The sequence below is a fragment of the Balaenoptera acutorostrata genome, chromosome 16 (genome assembly GCF_949987535.1).
Source record: "Balaenoptera acutorostrata chromosome 16, mBalAcu1.1, whole genome shotgun sequence".
NCBI lineage: Eukaryota > Metazoa > Chordata > Mammalia > Artiodactyla > Balaenopteridae > Balaenoptera > Balaenoptera acutorostrata.
Genome location: NC_080079.1, coordinates 29293036 through 29315474, shown reverse-complemented (window position 1 = coordinate 29315474; position 22439 = coordinate 29293036). Strand labels below are relative to the sequence as shown.

General features: G+C 43.5%; 1 protein-coding gene across 4 annotated transcripts in view; it reads left to right on the top strand.

Moving 5' to 3' along the window:
• ABCC2 (ATP binding cassette subfamily C member 2) overlaps window positions 1-22439 on the top strand; it is a 69623-nt gene that overhangs the window by 14406 nt on the left and 32778 nt on the right. For all 4 annotated transcript variants that reach the window (XR_009005678.1, XM_057531107.1, XM_057531109.1 and 1 more), the window contains exons 8-16: window positions 1903-2066; window positions 2893-3070; window positions 6129-6383; window positions 7810-7875; window positions 9732-9869; window positions 10405-10551; window positions 18299-18383; window positions 19095-19161; window positions 20640-20766. Coding sequence is in view for 3 of the 4 variants with exons in the window: in XM_057531107.1 (XP_057387090.1) it covers window positions 1903-2066; window positions 2893-3070; window positions 6129-6383; window positions 7810-7875; window positions 9732-9869; window positions 10405-10551; window positions 18299-18383; window positions 19095-19161; window positions 20640-20766 (1227 nt within the window). In the remaining variant the exon portion in view is untranslated. The remainder of the gene's footprint in view (window positions 1-1902; window positions 2067-2892; window positions 3071-6128; window positions 6384-7809; window positions 7876-9731; window positions 9870-10404; window positions 10552-18298; window positions 18384-19094; window positions 19162-20639; window positions 20767-22439) is intronic.

Here is a 22439-nt window from a genome sequence, read left to right as displayed (position 1 = left end):
CACCAGTGTCCTGGTGACTCTGTCCTTACATTTTGACAGCACTTTATACTTTACAGTGCATTTTATATTATTAGTAATATTCACAATACTAATAGTACCTTAGTGCTGGATACATGGGAGTATAATATAGTACTGATCTCTCTCCTTTGGGGTATATTTGAAATTTTCCACAATAAAATGTTTTTTAAAATAGAAAAATAAAAGAATACCTTAGCATTACTAGAATCTGCATGTCAGTGGGATTTAGCATTAGCAGCTAATTTATTTTTTTATTCACTTGAAAATATTTATTGAGTACCACTGTGTGTCAGAGACCATTCTGGGCACAGGTATAAGGATCAGCCTGAAAGAATCCTCACCTTTAGTGAGCTGGAAAATAAATAATAAACCGATACATACATTACTCTTTCAGAGTAGTAAGTGCTATTAAGAAAACATGTTAATGTATCTGGGGTGAAGTGCTTCCTTAGACAGAGTTAACAGGAGAGGCTTCTCAGAGGAGATGACATTTGGGCCAAGATCCAAGCGATGAAAAGAGCCCATCAGAAGGAAGCGTATTCCACTCAGAGGGGGCAGGAGGGGGAAGCTGAGAGGGGAACATGGTTGGCTTGTTTGGAGAAGAGAGAGAGGATGCGGGAGTATGGAGAGAGAGGCTGAGTGAGTGAGGGGTGAGGTGAGCTCAGGAAAAGGGGCAGGGATTAAGTGGTGTAGACCCTCATGGGCCATGGTGAGGAGTCTGGATTTTATTTTAAGTCTGATGGAAAGCCGGTGGAAAGTTTTGAGCAGAGGAGTAATGCAATCAGATTTACATTTTTGAAAGCCCACTGAAGCAGCTGCCAGGAGAACGGATGGTTGGGAGGCAAAAGTGGAAGCTGGGAAGCAGGTTGAAGCAGTTGTTCAGGCAAGAGACCGATCAGATGGGACTTCAGTGAGAGAAATTAAAAGAGGATGTCACTGAGGCTGAGAAGCTGGAATTGGGGGCCTGCTGGGACTCCTGAGACAGGAAAAGGAAGAGGCGGGTGAGTGGGTGGTGATATCCCATGTAGTAGATTCCCGGGGTTGCTGAAACAAAGCACCATGAACCACGTGGCTTAAAACAACAGAAATATATTGTCTCACAGCTCAGGAGGCCAGAAGTCTGAAATCAAAGCATTGGCAGGGCCGTGCTCCCTCTAAAACCTGTAGGGAAGAAACCTTCCTTGCCTCTTCCACCTTCTGGGTTTTACCAGCAGTCCTTGGTGTTCCTTGGCTTGTGGATGTTTTCACTCCACTCTCTACCTCTGTCATCATGTGGCCTCTTCCCCCATGTCTGTGTCTCTTCTTACAAGGACACCAGTCATATTGGAGTAGGACCCATTCCATTACACACTCTAATGACCTCATCTTAACTTGATTACATCTGCAAAGGCCCTATTTCCAAACAAGGGCACGTTCTAAGGCACTGGGGGTTAGGACTTCAACATAACTTTTGGGGGGATTCTATTCAACCCATAACATCCCACAGTAACCATGAGCAAGAAGGGAATGAAAAGGCTTTTAAGCATCTGAAATATTTATAGATATAGATATAGATGTATATAATCATGCCCATGCCCTTCCCTCCCACGACGCCCCACAGTCCCCCAGTCAGAGGCTGTTCTTTGTTTTTACATGGTATTCTCACCAGGTTTGTTGCCTGTTTTCCTAATCCAAAATAGATCTGAAGTATCAGTTAGGAGGGGGAGAGGGGAACAGTGATGGCAGCTAAAAGGGTGAATGGGACCAGGCAGTGGAGAGAAGACCGAAACCTGTACAAAGAAGGCAGCAGGGCTCAGGGGCTAACACTCGGGAACTGTTCAGTAAAGACAAAGTCTTACACCACGCAGCTCTACAAGCACTGATGTTGTTTGGTTTTGTACCCAGGAAGAAACTAAGAAGAATAAAAAGAAGTCTGAGACCACAAAAGACTTTCCCAAGTCCTGGTTGGTGAAAGCGCTCTTCAAAACTTTCTACGTCATCCTCCTGAAATCGTTCCTGCTGAAGCTGGTGTACGACGTCCTCATGTTTCTGAATCCTCAGCTGCTGAAGTGAGTGACCAGGCCCTGGGTTGTCCTTTCAGGGCCTCCTCTGCCACTCTGCTTTTTGCCCCTTGTATATGCAGGCAGGAGCCTATTACTAAGTTTCCATTTTTTTTAATGCTCATAATTTTCTTCAACCTTACAGCATTGTGGTCATGAAAAGCACAAGGCATTTTTCAAGATCTAAAATGATCTGAAAAATCATTTAGATCCTTTAGCCTCCCTCTTTTCCATGTCCTTCTCCTCATAGGAAGCCAGATGCATCTTAGGGGTGCTTTCTTCTTAAACAGAACTGCTGTGAGCTGAGTCATGTCCAAAAGGTGGGCCTCATACCCCAGGAGAGGCTTGTACATAGTCTTTGTAACCTCATTGCTCCACAGTCAGGCATTCAGTGGGAGGTTCGGGTTAGTCATGACAGGACTTCAGTCTGCCAGGATCTATGGAATGAACTATCCTCCAGGGGAAACCCTTCTAGCTCACGCTGGATACATGTCCTAATTCCTTTCCAGGAATAAATCAACTTGCTACATAACAGCCTCTTTTACCAGAGGGTAGGGAAAGAGAGCGTCAAAGAAAGCATTGCAGTGGCAGCTTTGTAGAGCACACATTATCCCGTCTCACGGTCATGGGTCGTCAACCCTTAGCCCTTGCTGCTCATCTCCAAAAAAGGCAAGAGTGCTGGCATGGCTGTGGAGCTCAGTCTTCCAAGAGCATTGAATAATTCTGGTCACTTTTGTTACCTACAGGGTGGGATAGCATAGCTGGCTGTGCACAAGGAGGGTGAAGAGCCCTCAGAGGCTTGATGGGCACCACTTACTTGGTTTTGCTCTGGCAGATTGCTGATCTCCTTTGCAAATGACCGTGATATATATCTGTGGACTGGGTATCTCTATTCAATCCTCTTCTTCGCCGTGGCCCTCATCCAGTCTGTCTGCCTTCAGTATTACTTTAAACTGTGCTTTATGCTGGGCATGAAAGTACGGACCACCATCATGGCTTCTGTATATAAGAAGGTAAGTGGAATATGCCAGGCATCACCAAAGAAAATCCCCTTTGTAAACGTGAGCATTTCTTCCAAGATTGAGGAAAATTTGATGGAAATGATAACTGACCTCAACACTGGATTTTGGCTAAATGTACAGCCTTCTTTAGGTATTTCTTTGGAGATTAAAATGAAAAGTGTGTATACAGGCATAGAGCGTCTGTGTGTGGGGGGTGAGGTGCACTCCAGGGAAAAGCTGGCAAGCTGTTCTCTGCCCGGGATCTGCCTTTCAGCTTTGAAGGCTTGCGTACCATCCCTCTCTTCCTCTCTCCACAAGGTGACAACACCTTGGGACAGAATGTAAAGTCAGAAATGAAGCTGGCCAAGGGCAGACTCTTAAAATCACCAACATTTAAACCAAATACTACATGAAACTTGGCTCATAAGACCTGGTGTGTCCATCTCAAATCACAATTTTGCCATAGACTAGAACGCTCTGTGAACCACGACTCCACCTCCCTGGACTGACTTTTGCCTAGCAACTTCTTTTTCTCAGTCTTGAGTAACGACCAACCCTTCCTCTGCCTGATTCCTTTTGTGGATTTGTAAATACCTTCACACTGGTTACTAAGTTCTGCAGACTTGGGAGCTATTCCATTTCCTTAAGATGATTTTGTCCATCTTCCCTCTGACACGTTGCTTTTAATGTTTAACTTTCTCAGAGCAACTTTATTTCCCTCTGTCCTAGACACCAAGGTGAATTCTCATTTTTTTCCCTTAAGAAATGAAAGTAGAGTCAAGTATATCTCAATTTAGAAAATAAATAAAAAGAAATGAAAATAGTGACTACAAGCCTAAGGAGAAAATTCATACATTAGGAGATGAGACTTTTTATAGGTCAGAACGTCAGTCGGTTGCCTTTTCTTCCTCTTTTTCATCCGCCACTGGAGTGTTCCATCATAGTGATTTCTCTGTTACAGTTCCTGATTTTATCCTTTGCTTTCCTCTCTTAAAACTCCAGTGTGTCTTTTGTCTTTCCTGAGTAGATGTTGACTCATCGAGAGACCCAGAGAGGTGATCCAGATGTCTTTAGATCAGAAGTCTGGTCAAGTTCTTTGAACTCCCAGATACCCTCACACTGGAATTTGTCTTCTCCAAAATTAAAATTTTAACCCCCTTATTCCTTCTGGAGATACTGTATTTCTGCTGGTTTGCAGGATATGAGGTCACTAACCAGGCTGTCTCAGACATTTCTATGAACATACACTTTTACAATTGTGATGATTCATTTCCACTACTTTGATTCTTAATATTGATATATTCCAGGTTTTGCAACTGTTACAATCCATAAGGAATGTGTAAAATAGAGCCCTTAATGAGACCTTCATTCAAATAAGTATTGCTACTAAAATAGAATTTTTTTTAAAGATTTTGTTTGATGTGGGCCATTTTTAAAGTCTTTATTGAATTTGTTACAATATTGCTTCTGTTTTATGTTTTTTTTTTTTTTTGGCCCCAAGGCATGTGGGATCTTAGCTCCCTGACCAGGGATCAAACCCGCACCCTGGGCACTGGAAGGTGAAGTCTTAACCAATGGACCACCAGGGAAGTCCCTAAAATAGAATTTAAAATTGACTAACTTTATGTTTAGATTATGCTTCATTTATGAAATGTTATGAAACATTTTTACATCCATTATCAATTCTTAGCCCTGGGAAGTAACTGCATTATCCCTATTTTACAGAGAAGCAGGGCTTAGATCATTTCAATGCCTAGAATCACATAGACAGGACCTGCCTCCAAACAAGGGCTCTTGGGACTAAATTAATGACTTTTCCACTTTACAGAGATTTATTGAAAAAAGAAAAGTATAGTGATTACCTTGAAGGGTAATTAGATGTTACATTTTGTTTTTGTTTTTCAATACCAAAGGGGAGGCATAGCAGTGAACTGATGTCTCTAGAACCTTGGTAGCCTAACATTTTAGGAAATTTCCTTCTTTTTACTGTACAACCAAGAATTCTGATATATTCTAAAGACTTTATTGATGGATTAAGATGACAGTAGAGCTTCTAGGAGGAGGATGAAGGTGATCTCTAGGGCCAGTCATAGCCCATACACTGCCTTGTGGGAATTAGAAGAAGGCTTTCATTCCTCTGGAAAGATGTAGCCGACACCAGAGGGTGGCTTGCTGAGCGTAGTACAAGCTGGTTTCATGCACCCACCACCCACCCCCACCCCCCCAGTCCCTTGTCTGGGATCATTTGTACAAGGCACTGCTGTAAGTGACAGACTGTGGGTCTCAGCCTTCTGATCTCTCTAACATGAGAACAAGAGGCTCATGCTGCAAGATTCAGGCATCTAGATATTGCCCTCAAATTCCTGACAATAAACGAGTCATTTTGCTTCCAGTGTGTGAACCCCACCGCTTTCCTCACCATTCTAAGATCTCTGTCCTCCTTGGGAATGGTTGCAACCTCCTCACAGCATGGCTCCAAATAACATTGCCACATTAAAGTCTGCAAGGCAAGAATGAACACATGCTTCTTCCTTTCATCCCTCCGTTCCTTCCATCCTTCAGTATTTGATTTCCCTACTGTGTGCATGTGAAAGCGGTAGTGAATTGGACAGATGTAGCCCTTGTCCTTACAGAGTTTACTACTGGTGGAGAAATAGAAAAACAAAGTTACACAGTGCAGTGTGATGAATGTAATGACAGAGGTAAGCACGGGTTGTTAGGGGAATACACAGGAGAAATACCTAACCTAAACTTGGGAGTCAGGGAAGTCTTCTGAGAAGAAGTTCCATCTAAGTTGACACTAAGAGATAAATAGGACTTTTCTGAGCAAAAAAAGTGTGTGTGGAGGAACAGATGTTGGGGAAGGTAGGAATAGCAGGAAAGAGTGGTCAAGAATGAGAGAATGCTGTGTGTAAGGTTTAGTGGCAGGAAGATCACAGCCCCTTGGAAAAGTTGTGTCCATATGGAGCCCATCCTTCTACTGTCTTTCACTTCCTTCCTGAATTTCCCCTCTCACTCCCCAGTATCCTTGGCCTTGTCCAGGTGTCCCAATTCCAATCTTTGTTTTTAGGCGCTGACTCTATCCAACCAGGCCAGGAAGCAGTACACCATTGGAGAAACAGTGAACCTGATGTCTGTGGACGCCCAGAAGCTCATGGACGTGACCAGCTTCATCCACCTGCTGTGGTCAAATGTTCTACAGATTTCCTTGTCCATCTACTTCCTGTGGGCGGAGTTGGGACCCTCAGTCTTAGCAGGTGTTGGGGTGATGGTGCTCCTAATCCCAATTAATGGGGTAATCGCCACCAAGAATAGGGCTATTCAGGTAAAGAAACAGTCACTGGGGACATGTTTATGTTCTTCAAAGTCTAAAGTTTTTTACTTCCTCTATTCTTTTTTTTTTTTTTTAATTTATTTATTTTTATTTTTGGCTGCATTGGGTCTTCGTTGCTTCTTAGGGGCTTTCTCTAGTTGTGGTGAGCGGGGGCTACTCTTCGTTGAGGTGCGGGGCCTTCTCATTGCAGTGGCTTCTCTTGCAGAGCATGGGCTCTAGGCACGCGGGCTTCAGTAGTTGTGGCACGTGGGCTCAGTAGTTGTGGCTTGCGGGCTCTAGAGCGCAGGCTCAGTAGTTGTGGTACACGGGCTTAGTTGCTCTGCAGCATGTGGGATCTTCCCGGACCAGGGCACGAACCTGTGTCCCCTGCATTGGCAGGCGGATTCTTAGCCACTGCACCACCAGGGAAGTCCCTACTTCCTCTATTCTGACTTGTGATTGGAGTTTGAGCAATGCAAAGCTGGTAGAAGACTTGCCACTGTCCCAGATGAACTTGGCTTTATCTTCCCTTTTTCATCTTCTGGCCACTCTTAGGGTTTATATACTCTGTCTTGATTCACGTTCCTCATTGGAAAGAGAAGAGCCGCCCAGGGACCCTGCGTATAACTCTTACACCCTGCTCCACTGGGCTGTTCTTAGAACAGTGATTATTGGCCCTGTTTCTCCATCATAGCAATGCAAACCAGCCACACAGAGCAGTCACGTGAGCCACCCAAACTTTAGGCCTAAATCCTGGCAATCAACCCTGCTACCACCAGGTAGCAGGGCTCCATGTGGACAGTCGTTAGCTCTGCCAGAAATCATATTTTGGATGGGTGAGCTCAATGGTGTATGTCATTTAGTCCTTCATTTGTTTTGCATTCATTTAGTTGCAAATATTTTAAAAATATTGTTTGTACATCCTATTTTGGGGGGAACACAGCAGCAAATTAGACAAGGCTCTTGCTCTCGTGGAACTTATGTTCTACTTGGGGTGGAGATTCAGGCCATAAACAAGTAAAAGCAAAGAAGGAAAATGTCAGTTATAAGTACTATGCAGAGAATTAAATAGGGTGATATGCTAGTGAGTGGGTGGGTGGCAGTTTTAGATTATGGGATCAGGAGAGATCTCTGTGAGGAGGAGACATTGAGCTGAGCTCTGGACAGCACCAACCTGAATGTGAAGGAGGAAGCCATGGAAAAAACAACCTAGGAGGAGGGCACAATCAGGCCAAGGCTGTTCAGGTTCAGAAAGAAGATGGGTGTGGCAGGAGCGGGGAGGCAAGGAGGAGAGTGGGAGAGACACAGCCCATCACTGGGTGCCTCAAGTTCTCACCAAGTGACAGCCACAAGCACCACTGAGATTTAGTATCTGCAGCAAATCTGGACCCTCTCACATGGAAGTGTGTTCTGTGTTTGTTTCACTTTTTCCTGGCAGGTTAAAAATATGAAGTATAAAGACAACCGTTTAAAGATCATGAATGAGGTTCTCAGTGGGATCAAGGTGAGAAGCTGAGTGCAGGTGACCCTCTGGGCACAATGACGGTAACAGTGGGTTCTTGGGCTTAACAAACCTGCTAGAGGTTGTGGACTTCTGCTTCTGGGCCTGTGATGTGTCCCATGACTTCTGATTCATTAACCCAGAAGTCTCCCGTTTCTTCCCCTGGTACTCCTCTCAGGACCTCTTTTGATCATGATTTCTATTTAATTATGTTAAATGGCTTGTTTTGTTTTTGTATTTTACTGTGGAGGTTGTCAAATGTGCACAAAAGTAAAGAGAATGGTTTAATGAAGCCCCATGGATTTATCACCCAGCTCCAGCAATTATCAGCGTGACCTAACTTGTTTCATCTATATCCCCACTCCCCACTTCATGCCCTGCTAGATTATTTAAAATCAAATCTCAGATATTTTGTCATTTCATTTGTAAATACTGGCTATGCATTTCTAACAAGGAATAGGAATTTCTAACATAGGAATGCATAGTGCTTTTAATCTACAGTAGCCCCTCCCCTGTCCCCTTTTTTGGTCATTTTAGAGAAAACAAGTTGTCTTGTTCCAGTGTTTCTTGTAAATTGGTGGTTGGATCTAGAGGCTTGAGTAGATTTCGGCTTGTTGGTTTTTTGTGTTTGTTTGTTTGTTTGGGGTGGGGTTGAGGGGCAAGGATGCTTTCAGAGAGTGCTTGCTTCCTAACTTAGCGATGACGAGTGTTTATGGGCTCCAGGCGTTGTCAGCCTGACTCATCCCTTATTGTGTTTCCTGCCGTTCTTTCACCCAGAGCAGTGATTTGTGGCCCCAGCAACACATTTCAATCCCCTGGGAAGTTTGTAAACCCACTGAGGCTTGGGGCCTACTTCAAACCATCTCAATTGGACTCTCTGGGGGTGAGGCACAGGCATATATATATATATACGTGTGTGTGTATGTGTGTTTATATATATATATATATATATATTTTTTTTTTAAAGCTCCCTAAGTGATTCTAATATGCAGCCAAGGTTGAAAACCAGTGTCATAAAAGTTTTAGCAGCCACTGATGATCATTGCCTTGTTCTATTATTTCATTAATAGTTGCGAAAGGGTGATGTTTTAATTCCATTATTCCTTTGTCATTGCTTAGCTGGAATTCTGTAATGAAGAATGATCTTTAATCACCTAGTTGGTTACCCTAAAATAAAGTTTGTACAGGATAGGCAGGATAAATACAAGCTTCTTTACTCTATTTACTAGTTTTCAAAATAATGCATTTTCATCCTTCAAAGGTGACCAATAAATTCTTTTTTAATATATACATTGTTTTGAATTCATGGACTTTAATATTACCCTAAACCTCTTGAAAATGAAAAAGAGGTCCCTTTGAACATCCTGATATTTCTCCACACAGAGCTCTATATGCCTTCTTGCCAATGTGGCAAAATGAAAACATAGACCTGGTTTTGGGTCTCAGCTCTACCACTCGCTAGGGTGGTGACTTTGGACAAGTTACTTAGTCTCTCTCAACCTGTTTCTTTATTGTTAAAATGGATGCAGAATTCTGTTAGAGTAGGTGACTACCTCTTCCTGGTTTGCCCAGAACTTTCTGGGTTTAGCACTGAAAGCCCCATGTCCTGGGCAACCTTTAATCCCAGGCAAAGTGGGACAGTTGGCCACACTTAGGACTAAGTAAGATAATGTATATAAAACGTTGAATACCTAGTAAGTTGTCAACAAATACAAGTTACCTTTCTGTAATCATACTTTATAATCTGAACTTCTACTTCCCCAATTTTGGGGAGCATATCCTAAATCATGGGTGGATGGTATGCACCTGATGTCCTTTGGGGGCAACAGTGTAAGCTGTGCTCTTTTCTATCCTATTAGATCCTGAAATATTTTGCCTGGGAACCTTCATTCCAAAACCAAGTCCACGACCTTCGTAAGAAAGAGCTCAGGAACCTGCTGACATTTGGGCAGTTGCAGTCTGTGATGATTTTTCTCTTATACTTAACTCCGGTGCTGGTGAGTGACAGGAGTCAGTGGGCTGGGTCAGCTTTCTGGAGAAGAAGGTCTGTTTAGATAGACTGCCCGCACCTGTAGGCCTGACCCTGAAATCCAGGGACTCATCAAGTCCTCATGCTGCTATTCCTACCTCATGTCCCCACATCTAGTTTCACCCTTGTGCGCAATTTGGTGGTCTTGCCGCCCAGATCAAGTTTCCACGGGGTTCAGCATGAATGTGGTATCCAGGCATGGTCTGCATGGGAAGGCTTCTTGTCTTCTTGGGGAGGCCACATGGGTCTGTAGCAGAAGGAACACTGATAACAGGAGCCAAGAGGCTCGAGCTCTGGTCCCAGCAATGCCATTAGTTGACTTTATGACCTCAGACAAGATATTTCCTCCTCTTCTGGGCTCAGATTTCTCATCTGTAACATGGGAGGGTTGAGATAATCCCTAAGACTCCTTCAACTCTGATACAGTACTGTGTTCCTGAGACTTAGAACAAGGCTGCTTGATCCCTTTTAGGAATAAATCACTGATGGCTTTGCTTTTGCAGGTGTCTGTGATCACATTTTCCGTTTACGTCCTGGTGGATAGCAATAATATTCTGGATGCAGAAAAGGCCTTCACCTCCATCACCCTCTTCAATATCCTGCGCTTTCCCATGAGCATGCTTCCCATGATAGTCTCTGCCATGCTCCAGGTAGGTAGGAACTCTCACTGCTAACTGATTAGCTCTGGTTAAAAGCCTTAGAGTCCAGAATGACTGGTCTGTCATATCTCATTTCTAGCTTCTGCTGGTGGACCTTCAATTAGATTTTTTGGTCTCTGGAGACCAACAGTTTGATTTAGTAAAATCACCAGCTCATTGAGCCCCAGTTTTTCTGACTATAAACTGAGGATAATCATCCCAGTCTCATCCATCTCCTTGTGAGGTATTTATGTAGCATTAGGGAAATACGGCACAAAAGGAGAGAAAGGGCTTCTCTTTGGATGAAGCCACGTACATGGTGGTGAAACCAAATGCAATCTGGGAGCCTCAAGCTGTCGGAAAACGGGCCATAGGGAGTGTTTGGGTCCTGAAAACTGAGCACGGTCACTGAGATAGACCAGGTACCAGACCTCCGGAGGACGTTCACAGGGCAGGTGGCAGACTGGCGAGGCAGCCAGGATGACAAAGTGTGGCGACCTGCATTCATCCTGGAGGTGGTTGGCTTCAGACCGCTCAGGCCATAGGAAGGACTGGGGTTTAGGAAAAGACCTCTGCCGGTACTGGAGGGTGTTAAGGAAGGCTGCTAGATTTGGCTGATAAAGAAACAACATGCTCTTTTTAGATTCAGATAGTTTATCGCATAGAGAGCAAAAGCAGGACCAGCAGAGGTGACAGCTCCCTGCATAACAAAGGGGCCCGAGGACCATGGCATGTGGGCATTGAGGCACTGTACGGGTCATGGACTCAGTTACAGAAGAACATGCCAGGGGCCCAGTTACCAGAACCAGACAGAAGTTTTGTCTTAGAAGAAGGCAGAAGACAGTTTCTGGAACTAGGTCCAAAGAGAGCAGTAGAATTGACCTCCCCCCACACCACAGTGAATTTTCTGAGGGGCTGAAATAGAGCATCTTTTTTTTTTTTTTTTTAAACATCTTTATTGAAGTATAATTGCCTTACAATAGTGTGTTAGCTTCTGCTTTATAACAAAGTGAATCAGTTATACATATACAATATGTTCCCATTTCTCTTCCCTCTTGCATCTCCCTCCCTCCCACCCTCCCCATCCCACCCCTCTAGGTGGTCACAAAGCACTGAGCTGATCTCCCTGTGCTGTGCGGCTGCTTCCCACTAGTTATCTATTTTACATTTGGTAGTGTATATATGTCCATGACACTCTCTCACCCTGTCACATCTCACCCCACCCCCTCCCCATATCCTCAAGTCCATTCTCTAGTAGGTCTGTGTCTTTATTCCCGTCTTGCCACTAGGTTCTTCATGGCCTTTTTTTTTTTTTTTTCCCTTAGATTCCGTATATATGTGTTAGCATACTGTATTTGTTTTTCTCTTTCTGACTTACTTCACTCTGTATGACAGACTCTAACTCCATCCACCTCATTACAAATACCTCCATTTCATTTCTTTTTATGGCTGAGTAATATTCCATTGTATATATGTGCCACATCTTCTTTATCCATTCATCTGTCGATGGACATTTAGGTTGCTTCCATGTCCTGGCTATTGTAAAGAGAGCTGCAATGAACATTTTGGTACATGACTCTTTTTGACCTATGGTTTTCTCAGGGTACATGCCCAGTAGTGGGATTGCTGGGTCATATGGTAGTTCTATTTGTAGTTTTTTAAGGAACCTCCATACTGTTCTCCATAGTGGCTGTATCAATTTACATTCCCACCAACAGTGCAAGAGGGTTCCCTTTCCTCCACACCCTCTCCAGCATTTATTGTTTCTAGATTTTTTGATGATGGCCATTCTGACCGGTGTGAGATGATATCTCATTGTAGTTTTGATTTGCATTTCTCTAATGATTAATGATGTTGAGCATTCTTTCATGTGTCTGTAGGCCATCTGTATATCTTCTTTGGAGAAATGTCTATTTAGATCTTCTGCCCATTTTTGGATTGGGTTGTTCGTTTTTTTGTTATTGAGCTGCATGAGCTGCTTGTAAATCTTGGAGATTAATCCTTTGTCAGTTGCTTCATTTGCAAATATTTTCTCCCATTCTGAGGGTTGTCTTTTGGTCTTGTTTATGGTTTCCTTTGCTGTGCAAAAGCTTTTAAGTTTCATTAGGTCCCATTTGTTTATTTGTGTTCTTATTTCCATTTCTCTGGGAGCTGGGTCAAAAAGAATCTTGCTGTGATGTATGTCATAGAGTGTTCTGCCTATGTTTTCCTCTAAGAGTTTGATAGTGTCTGCCCTTACACTTAGGTCTTTAATCCATTTTGAGTTTATTTTTGAGCATGGTGTCAGGGAGTGTTCTAATTTCATACTTTTACATGTTCCTGTCCAATTTTCCCAGCACCACTTATTGAAGAGGCTGTCTTTTCTCCACTGTATATGCTTGCCTCCTTTATCAAAGATAAGGTGACCATATGTGTGTGGGTTTATCTCTGGGCTTTCTATCCTGTTCCATTGATCTATATTTCTGTTTTTGTGCCAGTACCAAACTGTCTTGATTACTGAAGCTTTGTAATATAGTCTGAAGTCAGGGAGCCTGATTCCCCCAGCTCCATTTTTCGTTCTCAAGATGGCTTTGGCTATTCGGGGTCTTTTGTGTTTCCATACAAATTGTGAAATTTTTTGTTCTAGTTCTGTGAAAAATGCCAGTGGTAGTTTGATAGGGATTGCATTGAATCTGTAGATTGCTTTGGGTAGTAGAGTCATTTTCACAATGTTGATTCTTCCAATCCAGGAACATGGTATATCTCTCCATCTATTTGTATCATCTTTAATTTCTTTCATCAGTGTCTTATAATTTTCTGCATACAGGTCTTTTGTCTCCTTAGGTAGGTTTATTCCTAGATATTTTATTCTTTTTGTTGCAATGGTAAATGGGAGTGTTTTCTTAATTTCACTTTCAGATTTTTCGTCATTAGTGTATAGAAATGCAAGAGATTTCTGTGCATTAATTTTGTATCCTGCTACTTTACCAAATTCATTGATTAGCTCTAGGAGTTTTCTGGTAGCATCTTTAGGATTCTCTATGTATAGTATCATGTCATCTGCAAATAGTGACAGCTTTACTTCTTCTTTTCCGATTGGTATTCCTTTTATTTCTTTGTCTTCTCTGATTGCTGTGGCTAGGGCTTCCAGAACTATGTTGAATAATAGTGGTGAGAGTGGGCAACCTTGTCTTGTTCCTGATCTTAGTGGAAATGGTTTCAGTTTTTCACCATTGAGGACAATGTTGGCTGTGGGTTTGTCATATATGGCCTTTATTATGTTGAGGAAAGTTCCCTCTATGCCTACTTTCTGCAGGGCTTTTATCATAAATGGGTGTTGAATTTTGTCGAAAGCTTTCTCTGCATCTATTGAGATGATCATATGGTTTTTCTCCTTCAATTTGTTAATATGGTGTATCACATTGATTGATTTGCGTATATTGAAGAATCCTTGCATTCCTGGAATAAACCCCACTTGATCATGGTGTATGATCTTTTTAATGTGCTGTTGGATTCTGTTTGCTAGTATTTTGTTGAGGATTTTTGCATCTATGTTCATCAGTGATATTGGCCTGTAGTTTTCTTTCTTTGTGACATCTTTGTCTGGTTTTGGTATCAGGGTGATGGTGGCCTCGTAGAATGAGTTTGGGAGTGTTCCTCCCTCTGCAATATTTTGGAAGAGTTTGAGAAGGATAGGTGTTAGCTCTTCTCTAAATGTTTGATAGAATTCACCTGTGAAGCCATCTGGTCCTGGGCTTTTGTTTGTTGGAAGGTTTTTAATCACAGTTTCAATTTCAGTGCTTGTGATTGGTCTGTTCATATTTTCTATTTCTTCCTGGTTCAGTCTTGGCAGTTTGTGCATTTCTAAGAATCTGTCCATTTCTTCCAGGTTGTCCATTTTATTGGCATAGAGTTGCTTGTAGTAATCTCTCATGATCTTTTGTATTTCTGCAGTGTCAGTGGTTACTTCTCCTTTTTCATTTCTAATTCTATTGATCTGGGTCTTCTCCCTTTTTTTCTTGATGAGTCTGGCTAATGGTTTATCAATTTTGTTTATCTTTTCAAAGAACCAGCTTTTAGTTTCATTGATTTTTGCTATTGTTTCCTTCATTTCTTTTTCATTTATTTCTGACCTGATCTTTATAATTTCTTTCCTTCTGCTGGCTTTGGGGTTTTTTTGTTCTTCTTTCTCTAATTGCTTTAGGTGCAAGGTTAGGTTGTTTATTCGAGATGTTTCCTGTTTCTTGAGGTAGGCTTGTATTGCTATAAACTTCCCTCTTAGCACTGCTTTTGCTGCGTCCCATAGGTTTTGGGTCGTCGTGTCTCCGTTGTCATTTGTTTCTAGGTATTTTTTGATTTCCCCTTTGATTTCTTCAGTAATCACTTCGTTATTAAGTAATGTATTGTGTAGCCTCCATGTGTTTGTATTTTTTACAGATCTTTTCCTGTAATTGATATCTAGTCTCATAGCATTGTGGTCGGAAAAGATACTTGATACGATTTCAATTTTCTTAAATTTACCGAGGCTTGATTTGTGACCCAAGATATGATCTATCCTGGAGAATGTTCCATGAGCACTTGAGAAAAATGTGTATCCTGTTGTTTTTGGGTGGAATGTCCTATAAATATCAATTAAGTCCATCTTGTTTAATGTATCATTTAAAGCTTGTGTTTCCTTATTTATTTTCATTTTGGATGATCTGTCCATTGGTGAAAGTGGGGTGTTAAAGTCCCCTACTATGATTGTGTTGCTGTCAATTTCCCCTTTTATGGCTGTTAGTATTTGCCTTATGTATTGAGGTGCTCCTATGTTGGGTGCATAAATATTTACAATTGTTATACCTTCCTCTTGGATCGATCCCTTGATCATTATATAGTGTCCTTCTTTGTCTCTTGTAATAGTCTTTATTTTAAAGTCTATTTTGTCTGATATGAGAATTGCTACTCCAGCTTTCTTTAGATTTCCATTTGCATGGAATATCTTTTTCCATCCCCTCACTTTCAATCTGTATGTGTCTTTAGGTCTGAAGTGGGTCTCTTGTAGACAGCATATATATGGGTCTTGTTTTTGTATCCATTCAGCCAGCCTGTGTCTTTTGGTGGGAGCATTTAATCCATTTACATTCAAGGTAATTATCGATATGTATGTTCCTATTCCCATTTTCTTAAATGTATTGGGTTTGTTGTTGTAGGTGTTTTCCTTCTCTTGTGTTTCTTGCCTAGAGAAGTTCCTTTAGCATTTGTTGTAAAGCTGGTTTGGTGGTGCTGAACTCTCTCAGCTTTTGCTTGTCTGTAAAGGTTTTAATTTCTCCATCAAATCTGAATGAGATCCTTGCTGGGTAGAGTAATCTTGGTTGTAGGTTTTTCTCCTTCATCACTTTAAGTATATCCTGCCACTCCCTTCTGGCTTGCAGAGTTTCTGCTGATAGATCAGATGTTAACCTTATGGGGATTCCCTTGTGTGTTATTTGTTTTTTTTCCCTTGCTGCCTTTAATATGTTTTCCTTATATTTAATTTTTGACAGTTTGATTAATATGTGTCTTGGCGTGTTCCTCCTTGGGTTTATCCTGTATGGGACTCTCTGTGCTTCCAGGACTTGATTAACTATTTCCTTTCCCATATTAGGGAAGTTTTCAACTATAATCTCTTCAAAAATTTTCTCAGTCCCTTTCTTTTTCTCTTCTTCTTCTGGTACCCTTATAATTCGAATGTTGGAGCGTTTAATGTTGTCCCAGAGGTCCCTGAGACTGTCCTCAGTTCTTTTCATTCTTTTCTCTTTATCCTGCTCTGTAGTAGTTATTTCCACCATTTTATCTTCCAGGTCACTTATCCTTTCTTCTGCCTCAGTTATTCTACTATTGATCCCATCTAGAGTATTTTTAATTTCATTTATTGTGTTCTTCGTCATTGCTTGGTTCCTCTTTAGTTCTTCTACATCCTTGTTAAATGTTTCTTGCATTTTGTCTATTCTATTTCCAAGATTTTGGATCATCCTTACTATCATTATTCTGAATTCTTTTTCAGGTAGACTACCTATTTCCTCTTCATTTGTTAAGTCCAGTGTGTTCTGAGCCTGCTCCTTCATCTGCTGTGTGTTTTTCTGTCGTCTCATTTTGCCTATCTTACTGTGTTTGGGGTCTCCTTTTCACAGGCTGCAGGTTCGTAGTTCCCGTTGTTTTTGGTATCTGTCTCCAGTGGCTAAGCTTGGTTCAGTGGGTTGTGTAGGCTTCCTGGTGGAGGGAATTAGTGCCTGAGTTCTGGTGGATGAGGCTAGATCTTGTCTTTCTGGTGGGCACGTCCACGTCTGGTGGTGTATTTTGGTGTGTCTGTGGCCTTATTATGATTTTAGGCAGCCTCTCTGCTAATGGATGGGGTTGTGTTCCTGTCTAGCTAGTTGTTTGGCATAGGGTGTCCAGCACTGTAGCTTGCTGGTCGTTGGGTGAAGCTGGGTCTTGATGCTGAGATGGAGATCTCTGGGAGATTTTTGCCGTTTGGTATTACATGGAGCTGGGAGGTCTCTTGTGGACCAGTGTTCTGAAGTTGGCTCTCCCACCTCAGAGGCACGGCCCTGATGCCTGGCTGGAGCACCAAGAGCCTTTCTTCCACACAGCTCAGAGTAAAAGGGAGAAAAAATAGAAAGAAAGAAAGAAAGAGGCTATAATATAGTGAAGTAAAATAAAGCTATTGTAAAGCAAAGCTATACAGACAAAATCTCACCCAGACGCATATACATATACACTCACAAAAAAAAGGAAAAGGGGAAAAATTAATATCTCCTGCTCCCAGTGTCCCCCTCCTGAATTTGGGATGATTCGTTGTCTGTTCAGGTGTTCAACAGATGCAGGGTACATCAAGTTGTTTGTGGAGCTTTAATCCGCTGCTTCTGAGGCTGCTGGGAGAGATTTCCCCTTCTCTTCCCTGTTCGCACAGCTCCCGGGGTTCAGCTTTGGATTTGGACCCGCCTCTGCGTGTAGGTCGCCTGAGGGCGTCTGTTCCCCGCCCAGACAGGACGGGGTTAAAGGAGCAGCTGCTTCGGGGGCTCTGGCTCACCCAGGCCGTGGGGAGGGAGGGGTACAGAGGAGGCGGGGCGAGCCTGCAGCGTCAGAGGCCGGCGTGACGTTGCACCAGCCTGAGGCGCGCAGTGCGTTCTCCCGGGGATGTTGTCCCCGGATCCCGGGACCCTGGCAGTGGCGGGCTGCACAGGCTCCCGGGAGGGGCGGTGTGGAGAGTGACCTGTGCTCGCACACAGGCTTTTTGGAGGCGGCAGCAGCAGCCCCAGCGTCTCACGCCCGTCTCTGGGGTCCGCGCTGATCGCCGCGGCTCGCGCCCTTCTCTGGAGTTCGTTTAGGCGGCGCTCTGAATCCCCTCTCCTTGCGCGCAGCGAAACTTTTTGGAGGTCGGACGTTTTCTGCCAGCGTTCAGTGGGTGTTCTGTAGGAGCAGTTCCACGTGTAGATGTATTTCTACTGTATCTGTGGGAAGGAAGGTGATCTCCGCGTCTTACTCTTCCGCCATCTTCTCCCTCCTCTGAAATAGAGCATCTTAATTTCCCTCTGTTCAGAGTGGGCTGGCCCCCAGGGCTGAGGTGTGGTTGAAGCACGCTGGGGAGGGGGACCGGGGGGAGGGGGCCAGAGGTTCCAGGTGTGGCAAATAGCAAATCATGGGCAAGAAGCCTGGCAGGTTGACTATCTGCTTCCACATCCAAGGCTGATGACGAAGTCAAACTCCTCTACTCGTGCTTGTCATTGAGGTTTTTTTTATCCTTTATGTCCTTCTCTAGGCCAGTGTTTCCGTAGAACGGCTAGAGAAATATTTGGGAGGGGATGACTTGGACACATCTGCCATTCGACATGACTGCAGTTTTGGTAAGTGCATTTGGAAGTTGCATCCCATGTATATTCACAGTGCTGGCACCAGTACTTTGCAGCAAGAAACTGATGGAAAGGGAAAGCTAGGGGACTTACCTTGCACCTATATTTGCACAGTATGCGTACTGTTATTACTTAAATTATGCTTTCATTTAGAACAGATTGCTTAGCCAGATTGCCAAGCTAAGCTGGGGCAGCTGTTCTGAGGATAAGCAGGGAATCCTGCAAAGGATCTAGAAAACAGAAGTCAAGATGGAGCCAAGCATGTGGAATTGGGAAGATAGGCTGGAGTGAAAGAACACACAAGTTCTAAAGGTTTAAGGATTGGGGGGCATCCATAGCCAGAAGGAGCAGTGGGTCTGGAATCCAGGGCAGGGACTGGCTGAGTTTATATTCGGAAGTGGAATTTATACAAGAGACTAGGCAACAGAGGGCCTGGGAATGTACCCAGACTGTCTGTAGATCAAGAATCTGGGCTACCAACAGGCTTGGGACTCTTAAGTAAAAAAAGGACATCGTATGCAGGCAACTCTTGGTCTCATCCCAGGAGCTTTCATTTGCCTCTTGTCAGCTCAGGAGTCAGCACCTGACAGAGGCAATCTTGGGCTCTGCTGGAGGAAGCAGTGAGGGACACCTGAAGCCTAAGAAAGGGAAGACAGACATGTGGGGACCTACATCTGACTTAAAGAGGGGACTTTTTCTCAACAGACAAAGCTGTGCAGTTTTCTGAGGCATCCTTTACCTGGGACCACGATTTGGAAGTCACAATCCAAGAGTGAGTTGCCTCCTTTTCCTCTTGCTGTTTTTTAGGATTCTCCTTGCCAGTCTTGTTATTGAAAAATTCCATGTAATATAATACATGGGGAAACGAGCTATGTGCATGTGTTCAGTTAGAGACTAGTGCAGGCTAAACCCCTGAAGGGATGAACTGACAGCAAAGATCCTGAGCCCCTGTCCCTATAACTACATCTGCTGCCCTGCTTTCCTACTGTGGGACAGTGCACATCCAGCTGAGAGCCTGTGAAGACATTTATTCTCCAGACTGTGGATGGAGGTAGTGCAGGGTTGGCAGGTAGCCTAGGTCTCTGGGTATGGTAGTGGATACACACAAGAACCTGAACTCAACTTAAGTTCATTTATTCACTTAAGAATAGTAATCAAGAAAAATCTGCCTTCTTTGCCCAGAGTGGTTGTTGGGAGCTGCCTCTATAATCAACTTCAGATCTGGAATTTTTCATCTACATAACCCATTCTCACATTCCCCTGCCTTAAGCCAACCCTTTCTTGCCACATTGCTGCGTGTAATGTGTTCCTTAAGCACTGCATGTAGTGGTACACCCAACTCAGCCACTGAGCACAGCACCACGGAGTACACCAGGAGCCCAAGCAGGCCAGATGTTTTCTTCACAACTGAGTATACCTGATCATCTCCCTGCTACACCCAGAACTTTCCACATTTCTCTCCTATTCCTAGATCCTTTAACATGGACTCTGGAGCTTGCCCCAGCATGTGTCAGGCCAGAAGCCCCACCTCTGAACCCTCCCAGCCTGAAAGCCTCACTTTGCAGAGAGCAGAGTGGCCATAGCTCTCACTTTGCTAGTAGTATAAGTCTGGAAGGAGTCCAGCTCAATGGGCAGGTTCAGAAAGCCTGTGAACAAGTTCCCCATGTTCCTAGTGTTCTAGGGACTCAAGTAATAGGGCCAGAACAGAGAGTTTCCAGGAGCCTGGCCCAGTGTGGGCCCCTCCCCAGCCAGACTCAGCCAGATATCCAGGGGGAGGGGAGCAGGGCATCTGTGCTTTCAGCAAGTGTTTTATTGAATAGTTATTCTCATTGAATGGCCAACTTGGGGATACATTAATCTGGTCCAACCCCATTAGCTTAGAAATGAGAGTCCAGGAGAAGTGACCCTCCAAGATCATGCAGCTCGGCAGTGGCAGAGTTGGGACTTGAACCAATAAGGTCTTGTTCAGTGGTACCACGTTGGTTCTAAAATAATTTTTCCAGTGGAAACTCACATTTGGCACAAACAACTTATATATGAGGGCTTACTCTCTAAACTCTTAGAGCAGAAAAAAAAAATCATTAGAGAAATACTTTGTAGTATTGTATATGCAAGACAAATTTTCCAATCTTGAGGGAAAATCTCCTAATAATCAGACTTCCTATGGAGTGTCTGAGAAGTGGCTTGAACTTCTCCTGAACAACACTCCTCCACACACCTGTCTCCTTCAAGTGCACTTCTCTCTTTCAGCGTGAACCTAGACATTATGCCAGGCCAACTGGTGGCTGTGGTGGGCACTGTGGGCTCTGGGAAATCCTCCTTGATGTCAGCCATGCTGGGAGAAATGGAAAATGTCCACGGGCACATCACGGTCAAGGTGAGAAGGAATGCCAAGGAGAAGGCTTCTGACACTCAAATGTGGTCTCTTGGTGCTGCCTTCTCATTGGGAGAATGAACTAGAATCTGATAACTGCTCCTGTCATGTTGCTGTAGGTGAGGTTGTGGAGACATCTGGGAGACTTGTAAATGGTAGATTCTTTGCCCCACCCCACATATATAATCATATTCTGGGGTAGATTCTAAAAACCTGCATTTTTTTTTTTTTTTAATTTTATAGCTACTTTATTTATTTATTTATTTATTTTTGGCTGTGTTGGGTCTTCGGTTCGTGCGAGGGCCCTCTCCGGCTACGGCAAGTGGGGGCCACTCTTCATCGCGGTGCGGGGACCGCTCTTCATCGCGGTGCGCGGGCCCCTCACCACCGCGGCCCCTCCCGCTGCGGGGCACAGGCTCCAGACGCGCAGGCTCAGCAGTTGTGGCTCACGGGCCCAGCCGCTCCGTGGCATGTGGGATCCTCCCAGACCAGGGCCCGAACCCGTGTCCCCTGCATTAGCAGGCAGACTCTCAACCACTGCGCCACCAGGGAAGCCCAAAACCTGCATTTTTAATGAGCTCCCCAGGTGATTCTCATATGCATACTAAAGTTTGAAAACTGTTGGATAGAGATGTCTTCTATCAAAGTATAGGTAATTCTACTATATCTGTGTTTCTGAAAACCTCACGTTCTGCGAAACTGTACAGTAAAAATAATAGGACCTGGGGGAAAGAGTTGGAACAGATCATTACAAACATATGTAACTTTGTAAACAGGGTAGCAACAAAAACAACAACAGCAATAACAATAAAAACAGTAGCACTGTAAAATCTCCACTGACAATTACACCCAGCTTCACAATTAGTTCTGGGCCTCTCACCTCTTCCTTTGAGAGCTGGGTGTTTGAGGGCACTTGCTTCCAGTACAAAAACATGACATAGAGTATAGATGTCGTCAATCATAATTTTTTTAGAGAGGAAATGTTTTCATGGCATCTCCATCAGTACTCTCAGCTTCCCCAGAGAGCTAAATTTAGGGGAAATTATAGGTATTTGGAATCATTTAACCAGCCACTACTTGCACCAAAAAGAGGCACGTCTATAGGTTTGTAGCTTTTCTTAAGATCTTCATACATTGCTAAGCCTTTCTTCTTAATTATAAGAAAGCTTGCCCCTAATTGCTTTACACTGACATGCTTGGAAAAATTTTAAGAACCAACACTTCTTCCACATTATACTGACATTATTCCCTGATTTACTGATTACTAATGAGATAATTTGCATTAAATAAACATGCAGTATAGCAGAGCAGACTCTACAGACTTAACTCTGCCTCCTAACTCCTTTCAGGAAGCTTTTTCTTGCTAACTCATAACTGGGTTTGTCCTCAAACACAGGCATTTATCAGGCTCCATCTCTCATTTGACATGATCTGTTTCGTGCATCAGCCTGGCACCCAAATTTCAATCTCTTAGTTCTTGCTTCCTAAGATGTTGTCTGTACCATTCCCCCATCAGTGTTGGCCCTCTGTTGGTCCTAGTAAACTCTCTGGGGTCTGACTAAAACCCTGCTCTAGAAGCAGCACGTGCAGTCACCCTCCATTTTTTGGATCATGGCTAGAGAGTGATAGTCCATAAAAGGAGACTTCAAATGATGCATAGGATATTGAATCTTTCT